The 12,741-nt window shown below is 40.9% G+C and overlaps 1 protein-coding gene across 1 annotated transcript in view; it reads left to right on the top strand.

The window, feature by feature from the left end:
- The first annotated feature begins 7,819 nt into the window (after positions 1 to 7,819).
- nup153 (nucleoporin 153) overlaps positions 7,820 to 12,741 on the top strand; it is an 80,765-nt gene continuing 75,843 nt past the window's right edge. The window contains exon 1 of the mRNA XM_060850009.1: positions 7,820 to 8,074. Coding sequence (XP_060705992.1) covers positions 7,991 to 8,074 — 84 coding nt within the window. The 5' untranslated portion in view covers positions 7,820 to 7,990. The remainder of the gene's footprint in view (positions 8,075 to 12,741) is intronic.

Below are 12,741 nucleotides of genomic sequence, written 5' to 3'. Positions count from 1 at the left end.
ATCATAACACATTGAAGTTTGTGAAGAAATTGAAGGACAAAAATACCAGACTCTCTAGATGGAGCTTGTTACAGCCATTCGATTTGAAACTTGTGCATGCGGCAGGATGAGAAAACATGATTGCTGATGCATTGCCAAATTCGAAGGAGAAATGGAGATGTTCAGTAGCAGGAGTACAACAGACTGAAACAGAATGTAGTGTGCATGTTTGCATGTTTATAGTCTATGTAATGTACAGTATATGTGTACTGTTTTTAGGGGTTTTTAAATGAAGCCATCTTTGGATATTGATGGTTAATTCTTTTTAAGGGGGAGGTGTGACGAAGTTGCTTGTTTAATGAGGTTATGCTGTCTTGGCTTTTTTTTCCAAGAGAGATTGTAAATAATACAGACTCTGAAAAGTCTGGATGTGAAGGGTTTTAGGGCCAATTTGATAATAGCTAACAGAGACTCCCTCGGGCAGAAGGCTTTCAAGTTTTACAAAAAAACACTTGTAAAATGAAAGGGAAGCAGCCAGTTCTCCCAGCTCAACTTTTCTCTGGTTTGGTTTGGTTTTTAGCAATAGTGTGGAAAAGAAACTGCTGAACCCAAAGCAGCAGGTCCAAGCTGGTAGTCTCTATCTGACTTCTATCCTGGAAGAACATGTGTTTGCTATTACCGTTTGTGCTAAGGAGTGGTTATGGGGATTGTTGCAAGCATTTGGAACAGCATCATTAGGTTGGGATAGTGTTTTGGGTTTATGAATAGGATAAGTTATTGGGTATTCCGTTCTCTTTTTGTATTTTGTTTCATTCAGTAATCTTGTAAATAGATTCTGTTTTGTTTGAAACTAAGTGGTTTAACAGGCTAAAATCTACTTTACACATGCTTAAATCAACTAGCAAACTAGCAAAGGGTGTGGGCTACATTCTTGAAATGTTTTGGGGGGCTGGCCTGGTCCATAACATATCTCACCAGGTAGCTTATCTTGTCATTTAGCTAAAGTCATGTTCTTTCTTGGAAATGTTGCAATGAACACACTGTTCAAACTGACTTTCTAATATTGGTGGAAGAAAATCACCTCACATAACTCAAATGAAAAACCCATTTTTTGTTTGAATTCAAGTTCTTAAATAATACCTTCTAACCATTTATCACAAATTCTGTTCACTAAAGGCAAATGCAATTAAGATAAACTTAATTTTCTTCTTACTTCTGAGGGAACCAAAAATTGGGGTTTTGGGTACAAGATATTCCAATAAATCTAGTAAAAAATGCAGGAGAAACTTCTTAAGGAGAATGTAATTATAATGTTGAACTCATTTTTGTGAGCAATGGGGACAACAAATAGAATTTAAATTCTACTAGCTGCCTTGATGGGATTTGAAACCATGGATCCCAGAGCCTAGGTTTCTGCCTTCCAAATACATTAACATCACCACTCATTATTATTTCTTGCTTAATTAGGTAGTGTAGTGTACTCAAACTAGTCACTTTCCTGCTTCTAACAGAATTATGTCAAGGATGGGACAATCCCATCATCCACCAATTGTGACCCTTAGATGGCAAATTTGGACAACTTAAGTCCCTCAGCCTATATAGCCACTGGGATCAACCCAGTGTAAGTGATGGTCAACATGTTGACTCATGTGGAAAGTGCATCAGATGGGTGGATGGATGAACCCATAAAGGCAATTAGTGCCCACTGAGAGACTGGTGGTAGGGTATTTGCTTAGATCCATGCCATGCTCCCCTGTGATTTATTTACTCCTCAGTGCAGGATTATGGAGGACTGTCTTCTTGCAACAACCACAGTTTCCTCCGTAGTGCTGCCAAATACAGTAGCTGCAATCCAGCTCTTTTCCATATGATTTTAATTCCAGGTAAAGGCCTACCAGTGGCCTTACCAATACCTGATTAGCATTGGATTTGGTGGGCCTTCCCTGGAAGAGGCAGCACAGACCTCTCACCAGTTCACTGAATATCTGACAGGTCGTCATGTCCAACAGGATTACACCTTGGTTTCTACTAGGTTCTTTATCAGGAGGCTTAAATGTCCTTATCATTGCTGTGTCTGGACAACATCAGAATGGGCAAGTACAAAATGGGTCAGAAATGGACAGAGATTCTGGAAGGGGAAGAAAAATGTTTCTTAAAAATATGCAATTCTGACATTTATACACTGCAGGATGCAAAGGAGAAGCAAGCCGTTAAGAAATTTGAACTGCAAATGCATAGATCAATGTTAGGATAGCAACTTTTGGAGTCTGTGTGGGGAGAATCTAGTTGCTGTTCACAAAGGTGCTCAAATCCTCCTTTGTGAGTTTTTTTTATAGCAGTAATTGTTTCAATCTTATTCACTGGCCCAAACTAAAGCACTGTCAGCAAGACAGGTTCAGAAACAAATTTCAGTTACACAGACACAATGGATGATGAGCAGTAGTACTGCAACATCATAATAATTTTACATACATCAATATGCCATTTTGATTTAACATAATTTCAATCTTTGGTTAAAAAATTAACAAAAAAACTATACATTTCAAATTTAAAACAACATGGACAATTGATATATAACAATTGCTGTTTGTGGAAGATAGTTTCAATCCCAATCTATTTCTGCATAGAACTGACGCCTAATTTCACTTCTGGAAGATCTGGCTGTAATTTCAAAGTTGACATACCCAAATCCTATTCTTCCCTGGCAGAATAAATAGTTTCAATCTACCCTACTCATTCTCCTTAATATTTTAAACTTTGAACAAATTATCCTTTTCTGTTTAATTTCATTTCATAATTTCATCACTGGATTATCAATTTTAATATATTTAAAAGCTTAACTTCACTATATACCTTGCAACAACAATTTACCCTAAGATGGGCGGTATGGAGGCTCAGTGGTTAGCACTGCTGCCTCACAGTGCCAGACACCCAGATTCGATTCCACCCTCTGGCGACTGTCTGTGTGGAGTTTGCACATTCTCCTTGCAGCTGTTTGGATTTCCTCCAGGTGCTTCAGTTTCCTCCCACAGTGCGAAGATGTGCAGGTTAGGTGGGTTGGCCATGCTAAATTGCCCATAGTGCCCAAGGATATACACGCTAGGTGGGTTACCTACAAGAAATGAAGGGTTACAGGGATTGGGTAAGGGAATGGATCTGGGTGGGATGCTCTTCGGAATGTTGCTGCGTACTCAATGGGCCAAATGGCCTGCTTCCACACTATAGGGATTCTATGATGTGTCGAGAACTCCTCACATTGTGCGTGTTTTGTCAGCGCAAATTGGTTATTATGCAATTACAAATTATGGACATTGTTTGGATAATGCAAAATTTCTATTGAACAGGTATAGCGATCTTCTCCAGTGCTATTTTTTGTAGCAGTTTTCCATAATGTGATTTTCAATAGCATGAGGTCACAGAGGAACACTGCTGCCTCTTTAGAACAGAATGACCTGTATTCCAACTGTGATCTGACAAGTTTTTTTTATTGAGGAACTTGAGTTCTTCTATCCCTACCTGCTACTTTAATCCTATAAATATTAATGTCAGCAGTCCGTGATTCTGATTATTTGCTGTCCCTGTCCAATATTTTAGATCCATGTAAATAGATCACACATCTCTTTGAACCTTCACTGCTTGAAGCTTTTCATCATGGGTAATATTCTATCCTTTTTAAGTTAATTGTAAATGATAATCACATTTGCACCCATTTAAATCTATTTTCCATAATTATGTCTATTCACAATAGATTCATATCTCAACTGCATGTATGCTTTACTTTTGTGTCATTGCAAACTTGGATTTGTGGCTTTGTCCTTTAATAGTAGTGCTTTTAGTCCCCACACAGATCTTTGTGGAATATTACAAGTAACATTATGCCACTTTGAATTTTTCTTCTGCTTCAAGCCTACTCTGTCTCTTCCCACTCTGCCAGTTTCCTAACCAGAATGGTTTACATTTCCATGAGTTTCAATTGAGCTAAATAGGGAGTCTATTAAACATCTTTTGGAGGTCCATACAATAACATCCATAGCTATTCCTATATCCATTGTTTCAGTTAATTCTGTAAAATACAAAATCATTGATTTGTTCTTGAATAAGAAGCAGCTTTTTGGCCCATCAAGTATGTGCCCACTCACCGCAAGAGCAACTCATCTTGTCCCATTCCTTATTCATTTCACCATCGCTTTCCTCTTCAAATACATATCCAAGTCCGTTGTAAAAATCATGATCAAATCTGCCTTTGTTACTCTCTAAGGCAATGCATTCCTACTCTTAATCTATTGCTGCTTAATTTTTTTTCTAGATGTTGCTGTTGGGTTTGTTTGCCTCTCAGAATAAATCAGTGTCCTCTTGTTTTCAATCATTCTGTATTCTCCCAATATCCTCTGTCTCGATTCTTCCTGATTTTGAACACAATATCAAATCTTCTCTCAAACTTCTCAAATCTGTCAAAGTAATTTAAGTCCCTCATTACCTGTGCTAATTCTTTTTTCTATATTCTTTATGAAGACTTAAGGTCTTTCTGAAAGTATGGTGCTCAGATTTGTCACAATATTCAAGTTCAATGCTAAAGACGCTGTATAAAGATCAAATTGAATCAGGTTCGTCAGGTGCGATTGACCTTTTTTATCTATTCATTTGTGGGTTGTGGCTTTTGTTGGCTAGACCAGCATTTATCTGCCTGATTGCCCTTGAGGAGTCACTGAAGCTCCTCCTTGAACTGTAGCAGTCCTTGGGGTATGGGTACATCCATTGTTAGGGAGTTCCAGGATTTTGATTCCTTGGTGAAGGATCTACAATTCCAAGTCAAGATGGTATTTGGCTTGGAAGGGAACTTGAAATTGAATACTATTTCCCACTTTATAGCTCAATCCTGAATGTTGTCCATGTCTTCCTGCACATGGACACTGACTGCTTTAGTAGCTGAAAAGTGATGATTGGTGAACAATGTGCAATCATCGCCAAACGTTCCCAATGTTCACCTTTTGGTAGGTCTGTGCAATCTTACTTGGATCAACTGAAACAATTCAAGGTGTTCAATCATTGTATAGGTGAATTTAGAGTCTAATAATTTCATCACAACAAATATTATTCCTTGTATATAATTAAGGATTAGGCAGACAGACAAGACTCAGGATGGAGGGCATTAGCCATGAAAATGTTACACAAAGGAGAGCCAGTGGAAATGATTATTTGGAATTCCAGAAGACTTTTAACAAGGTACTACACAGAACGCTGCTAAATAAGAACCCATGCTGTTATGGACAAGGATTAGATGACTGGTAGATAGCAGAGAGTGGGGATAAAGACATCCTTTCCAGGATGGAGGCTGGTGACTAGTGAAGTTGCACTCGGGTTGGTGTTGGGACCACAACTATTCACATTATATATTAATGATCTGGACAAATGAATGCGGGTATTGTTGGTAAATTTGTAGATGATATAGAGATGGGTGAAGGGGCAGGTAATGTTGAGGGAAGCTGCAGGACTTGGATGAGAGAGTGGACAGAGAAGTGGCAGATGGAATACAATGTGCAAAAGTATGAAGTTATGTACTTTGACAGGGAGAATAGATGTGTAGAGTATGTCTTTTTAAAAATGGGGAAAGACTTTGGAAATCTGAAGCACAAAGGGACTTGAGAATCCTGAATGAGGACTCCTAAGGTTAACATGCATGTTCAGTTCAGACTGTAAACGCAATGTTAGCATTCATTCCATTAGGGACAGAATACCAGTGCAGGAATACGCTGCTAAGGCCATAAAAGGCTCTGGCCAGATCATATTTGGAATTTTGGACTCTGTATGTGCTTGCATTGGAGTGGAGATTTACAAGAATGATCCTGGAAATGAAGTGCTTGTCATCTGAGGAGTGGATGAGGAATCAGATGGAATTTTGAAGGATGAGGAAAAATCTCATTTTCACATAATTCTAAGAGGGTTAGATACAGCATGAGTGGAAATGTTTCCACAGTTAGGAGAGACTAGGATCAGAGTACATAGCCCCAGTGAAGGAAATGATCCTCTACCCAAGAACAGGAGGAATCTGTGGAACCCATTGTAGCAGAAGGCTGTGGAGGATAAGTCATCAACTGTCTTTAAAACAGGGAGTGATTAATAGGAACTTGATTAGTTAGGGGTTCAAGAACTACCGGAAGAAGGTAGGAGAATGGGGTTGAGAAACATATCAGCCATAATCAAATGGCAGTACTGACATATTGGCCTAATTTTGCTTTATATCTTTTTATGAGCCATGATCCTATTAAATCTATTATCCTACTGTGGCAGATGGTGGAATCCGAACTAAATTTTCAAAAGCCTGAATGAAGAGTCTAATGGTGACTATGAAACCATTGTTGATTATCAGGAAAAGGCATCTGGTTCCCTAATGTCCATCAGGAAGGAAATCTGCTGTCTGGGCCTGGCTTACATGTGACTCCAGATGCATAGCAATGTGCTTGATTTAACAATTGGGGTAGAAAAGTGTGGTGCTGGAAAAGCACAGCAGACCAGGCAGCATCCCAGGAGCAGGAGAGTCAACATTTTGGACATAAGCTTACTGAAGGGCTTATGCTTGAAACATCAACTCTGCTGCTGCCTGACCTGCTGTGCTTTTTCAGCACCACCTTTTTCGTCTCTAACTCTTCAGCATCTGCAGTCCTCCCTTTCTCTTAGCCTCTTAACAATTGGGTACAGGCAATAAATGCTGGCCTAGCTAGCGAGGTCCATATTCCTGTGAATGATGAGGAAAAAGAAAGGCAAAGCATGATTAACGGAACGTACGGCCTACTGCTGTTCCTGTTCCTTATGGTTATAAAGAGAACATAGAAGTGAAAATTGAGTTTGGATATTTAACCAGAATCAAATGATTTCCTCCCCACCCCATCTAATGCAACCCGACCTTTTTTTCGTTTCCTTGATTTTTAGCATCGGTAATAGGTTTTCCTGATGAAGGGCTTTTGCCCGAAACATCGATTTTCGTGCTCCTCGGATGCTGCCTGACTTGCTGCGCTTTTCCAGCAGCACTCTAATCTAGACATCGCTTTTTAATAGGCATTTGGTATCATCAAGAAGAGGTTTTTTTTAAAAAAAAAGATTGTGCCACTACACACAAATAAATAAACGCCAAAAATCACAAGTCAATCACATCAGTAAAAGGTTAAATTTTACATTTCTACATTACTTGTCACGACTTCAAACCTAACACGTAATCCCTGACGCCTGTCCTGAAGTGGAGACACAGTTGTGATGCAAAATGACTCATAATATTTCGGGCCGAAACTATCTTAACGCTCAACAGTGGATAAAACTGCATGGAGCATTGTCAGTCTTTAGTTAACATTTTGGAATACACGAATGCCGTTCACACAACTTCACGTTTTCAACAACATAATGTTGGTTGCCTTTGAGTGAGGCCTGTGGTCAGGAATTCCCCCTCCTCTCGAGCACTGAGCTGATCAGCAGCCGGACTCTGGAGTCAGATGACGTCCGTTGAAAGGTTCACTGATTCGCTGGAGCTCACGTCAATCACATTCCTGAGGCCAGGGATGGACAATGTAGATTTCGCTGACCTTTAGTCCCCACCCATCTCCGTCTGAAAAAAAAAATCGGCCCTGGGCTCGAGCGAGAGAGTAGAAGGGGCTTGCGCTGATCTTCTTTCTGCTCCCTTCATCCTTTGCGGGTCTTTGTTGGGCGGAGCCAATGGCAGCGTCCGGCGGCGGGATGACGCACGCGGCGCACGCTAGCTCTTGCGCGCACATCGAGCGTTGAGGGAAAAACCCTTCCCCTGGGGAGGGAAGGCACTTGCGTGCGAGCGAGCGAGCGCGTGCCCGCACGCGGGTGGTTGGCTGCTTGTGCAAAGTGCGTGGTTGCGGGAGAAGGAGGCAGCGAGCGTGTGACGTTAGAGCGTGGATTCCCCCTTCCCCGTCCCTTTGCCCCTCCCCCTCCCCCAGATACGGCTGCTAGGAGATAGAGAGCGGCGCGAGCGACTGGCAGGCAGACAGATTCAGACATGGCGGCGGCGACGGGAGGAGGAGGAGGTAAAATCCGAAACAAGAGGCACCACATCATTAGCAAGCCTTACGCCAAGAACCAGGTATTTTATTTTTTTCTGCCGCCACTCTAAAGAAAGGATTGACAATCCGGACTGTCGGGTTTACCGAGCCGCTGCAGGAGGCGGCGGCGGCGGCGGCTTCCGTGAGCCCCGCTTTTTCGGCAGAGGCGGTGTGCGCGAGCCGCGGCCTAGTGGCTGGCTTGAGTGATTGAGGGCAGAGTCAGGGCCCAGCCTATTCAAAAAGAAAAGAATCAGGCCTGAGCGGGGTGGAAGGTACTGACAACGAAGCGGTAACTCCCAACGGATCTCCCCTCTGGGTTTTATTTCATTGTGTTTACTTATTGCAAACACTGTTGGGACGCTTCCCGTCGGCTCGTTGTTCGCTTCCGGTTGCATTCTCATGGCCGGCTGATAAGAGCGAATTTCTCACCCCCTTTTCCGCCGCCTCCCTCCCCCCTATCCCTTTACACGGTCCTGTTTGTACCCTTCCAATGTCCCGGTCCTGTTCTCAGCCTCTCGGGGGTAGGCTTTCAGCTTGCTCCGGTTTGTCCGTCCTTTTCGCGTGCCGCCATGGGGGTTTTGGCGCGGAGTTGATTTGTTCCTTTTAAAGTGGGTGTTCCAAGATGTTTCCGAATGCTAATGTTTCTGTTGTGGGAGTTTGACGTGCAAGTGCGATTTTTGCCAGTACTTTCGTATATTAAAGTTTAACCAGTTTCCTCTTCTAAGATCAGCGTGAGGTTGGGGTTGGCTCAGCTGCGATTTTGACATGAGGACTTGACACACTACCGGTATCTGGAGTACTCAACTATTGTCACGGATTTCTTTATAAATTTATATTTTGCCACAGTCGGCCAGACATTTTTCTTTCTGACCTTTGGCTTGTGTGTTGTCTGAGGGATTTGTATTTGAACAAACTGGTTTTAAATTTGTTACATTTAGCTAGAACAGTATATGGGGTTGTCAGTATCATGAACAACCAAATAGCATTTTGGTTGCTAGATCTGTCTTTTTGTGCTCAGAAATTAGTTATTGAAAACCTATCCTATTATGTTAGAGGTATTCAAAACTAATGTCCACAAAACTTTTACACTTGTTTCTGACTGCTCAGTAGGGATATTGCTTTAGTGTGATTGGCTGTTGTGAACGATTCCCTGCATTCTTGTCAAAAAGGAAGTAGTACATAATTGGGACTCTGTAGGCTTATATTGCCACTACAGTTAGATGCTCGTTCTTTAAGACTCGGATGTTACAATGGTAAAAAAGTGGATTTTATAAAATACGTGGCACAAGCACCAACATCTTGAGGCACTTTGCAGTTACTAAAGTTTAGTCCTTGTAACATAGAAAACCTAGCAGCCAATTTGTGCACAGAGAACATCCACAAACAAATGTGTTGGGCTGAATGATATCTCTTTCTGATTTTCTTCTTTGAGCTAATAGCATGAGATCCTTAAAACTCTCAAGTACAGCATCGTAATGATGCAACACTCTCTGGGTACTTTGCTGGCTTGCCAGTGTTGATTTTATGCTTAAAGTTTTGAATGATTCTTGAATTTGCAACCTTGTGGCTTTGTTGAGTGCCACCAATTGAGTTTCAATCAATAGTATTAATGTTTTTGATGTTCTGGAGAGAATTTTGCTTGTCAAAATGTGTATATTACTGTGCATCCTGCATCTATGAAGTGTGCAGTTATTTGCTAGTTTGAGGATTATGGTTATGCTTGCTGCACACATTCTTCTTTCAGTTCAACCCCACCCGTTACCCTTCAAATGTTCCCACCCCACACCCATTTGATCTTTCGCTCTTCAGTCATGTTTCCATCCATCCATTTGATTTCATGTACACTAACGTATTGACAGCACCACAGATTTTTAGTATAGACATAGACTTGTGCTTTTGAACATGTACTTGCAAGGTACCAAACTCTGATTTCTTTTGTTTGGTGCATTAAACCTAGTAAAAGATCTTATGCTTCACGAAAGCAATAACTAATAAGATTTAATGTTGCCACATCAGAAAATGATGCAAATATTAAAAGTTTGATCAAAAAACAGAGTTTTAAAGCTCCTCTTGGAGGAGCGAGAGGTAGAAAACTTTATGGAAGGAATTCAGTTTATGTCCCTGACTGCTGGAGGTGTGTCATTGATAGGCTGAAGGAAATCAGGAATTAGAAATGTACCAGTGTTCCAAGTTCTAAGTGAATGGGATTACGCTTCATTCGACTTTTCCTAACCAGATTATCTCCAGTGATGACCTCTCTTCCTACACAGTTATGCCATTGTTCAGAAGATCCATGGATACCTCCTTAGACTTAGCAGCATGTTGCCTTCCAGTGACATCATCCTCCATCTTAGGTCAGCTTCCAGTTAAAACATTGATCAGGCTTAAGCCATTGTTTTTGGGTCTTCAGTTTAATCTTGTTAAGCCAGATTTATCTCGACCATGGCATTCTCTTCAAATCTGAACTGAGATTCTGACTTCAAAGCTTTATTATAAATCGCACTCACGTTAACCTGTAAGATGTTCTTGTAACATTCTCTATATTTTTGTAGAAGCATGCTGAGAATTTAAGAGTCTTATTCATTTTTTTTTGCAGGAAAAGAGGCATATCGAGCACATGCATGCAGCTAGGATTTGTTTAGAATGGCAACATGGTTGGCATAGACATGGTGGGCTGAAGGATCTGGTGCTGTGCTGTACTATTCTGTCTGTAATATTGCTTGCATCTATGTAGACCTTCCTGCTGCTGGTACTCAACAATATATTTATTGCTTTGATTCAAATATGTCCAGGCCTGCTTTTGTCCTCCTCCTGCCTGTAAAGATCACCTCATTCAAAACTGCCTTTTATGTTCTATCTGTGCTGTTTGCCCCTCTTCCTAATCATTCCTGTCCTTGCTGACTTTGTCTCCTAATCCTCCAGGCCTTTAAATTAAAAAAAATCACTTTGATCTCTTTTATATTCTCTTTCTTTGTCTCTGAAATCTCACCCAGCCCACAGCTTTTCACACTTAAATTTTCCATCCTCTGACCTTTGGTTCAAAATGTCTTCAGCTCTCTGTCCGTCAAGCTGTGCCAACCCTAACCTGAAACATTAGAAATATTTCAAAAATATGAAATAATTGGGGAGATGGAGAAGGAATTGATGACCACTAGAAAGAAAGTACTAAGAATCTAATGAGACTAAAGACTTATCAGTTGCATCTTAGGGCATTAAAGGAAGTAGCTGCAGCAATAGTAGATGCAGTGGCTGTAATCTTCCAAGAATCTACAAATTCGGAAAGTTGGCAGAGGATTGGAAAACTACCAATGTAACATTATTCAAAATGGAAGGGTGACTCAAATCAGTCAATTATATCCTGGTAAACTTAACGTCTATTATTGGGGAAAATGTTATAATTTCGAGCTGCATTTCGAGATGCATTACATAAGCAAGCAGAGCCAGCGTGGGTTTGTTCAGTGAATATGCCTGATTAAATGTTAAATTCTTTGAAGATTTAACAAACAGGGTAGATAATGATAGAGTTTGATTTCCAAATAGCCTTTGATAAGGTACAGTACGTGAGGCTTCTCAAGGTGAGCCCATTATATTGGAGGTAGTGTATCAGTATACAGCATTGGCTAACTGCTTTAAACCATAGAGTTGGGTTAAGTGATACATTTTCAGGATAGCAACCTGTAATTAGTGGAGTGCCTCAAGGATCATTGCAGGAGTCACAATTATTCACAAAATACCATGATAATTTGGCTGAGTGAAATGAATGTACTATCACCAAGTTTGCAGCTGACACATGAGTGGAAAAGCAACTGGTGAGGATAAGACCAAGAGAACAAAATAGTGAGTGGGCACAAAATTGTCAGGTGTCGATAAAATTAGGTTATACTTTTTGGGCAGAAGTATTGAGTAGCTAAACATTATTTAAATGAACAAAAACTGCAGTGCAGAGGCGTTCAGAGGTCCTTGTGTATAAGTCATGAAAAGCTGGCATACAATTCGAGTAATCATGAAGACAAATTGGAGGTTGACTTATTTTAAATGGAGTAGAATATTAAAATAGGAAAATCCTTCTCATCCCATACAAGACGCTGGTTAGCCCACTGTTGGAACACTCAGCAATTGTAGTCCCCTGATCTCAGGAATGATGTTGTGATATTTAAGGCAGTCAAGAGAGGGTTCATTAGGCCGATTTTGGGTTATGAGGGTTTTTTTGTGAGGAGAGGTTGAGTAGGATGGGCCTGTGCTAACTGGAATTTAGAAGAACAAGAGGCAATGTTATTGAAACATACAAGATTTTGAGGGGGCTTGATGTAGTAGATACTGAGAGGTTGTTTCCCCCCTTATTGGAGTGTCATGGACAAGATGGTGTAATCTGAGTAAGAAGTTATTCACTTAAGACAGAGATGAGGATTTTTTTCCTTGAGGGTAGTGAGTCAAAGTTGTACTGCAGAGGCCTGTGTAGCTGTGTTGTTAAGCATGATCAAGGCTGAAATGGAAGATTATTGATGAATAAGATGATTAGATTACTTAGTGTGGAAACAGGCCCTTCGGCCCAACAAGTCCACACCGACCCGCCAAAGCGCAACCCACCCAGACCTCTACATTTACCCCTTACCTAACACTATGGGCAATTTAGCATGGCCAATTCACCTGACCCGCACATCTTTGCACTGTGGAAGGAAACCGTAGCACCCGGAGGAAACCCACGCAG

Source organism: Hemiscyllium ocellatum, chromosome 34 (assembly GCF_020745735.1).
Source record: "Hemiscyllium ocellatum isolate sHemOce1 chromosome 34, sHemOce1.pat.X.cur, whole genome shotgun sequence".
NCBI classification, from domain to species: Eukaryota; Metazoa; Chordata; class Chondrichthyes; order Orectolobiformes; family Hemiscylliidae; genus Hemiscyllium; species Hemiscyllium ocellatum.
Note: the sequence above shows the minus strand (reverse complement) of the source record. Positions and strands in the feature narration are given on the sequence as shown.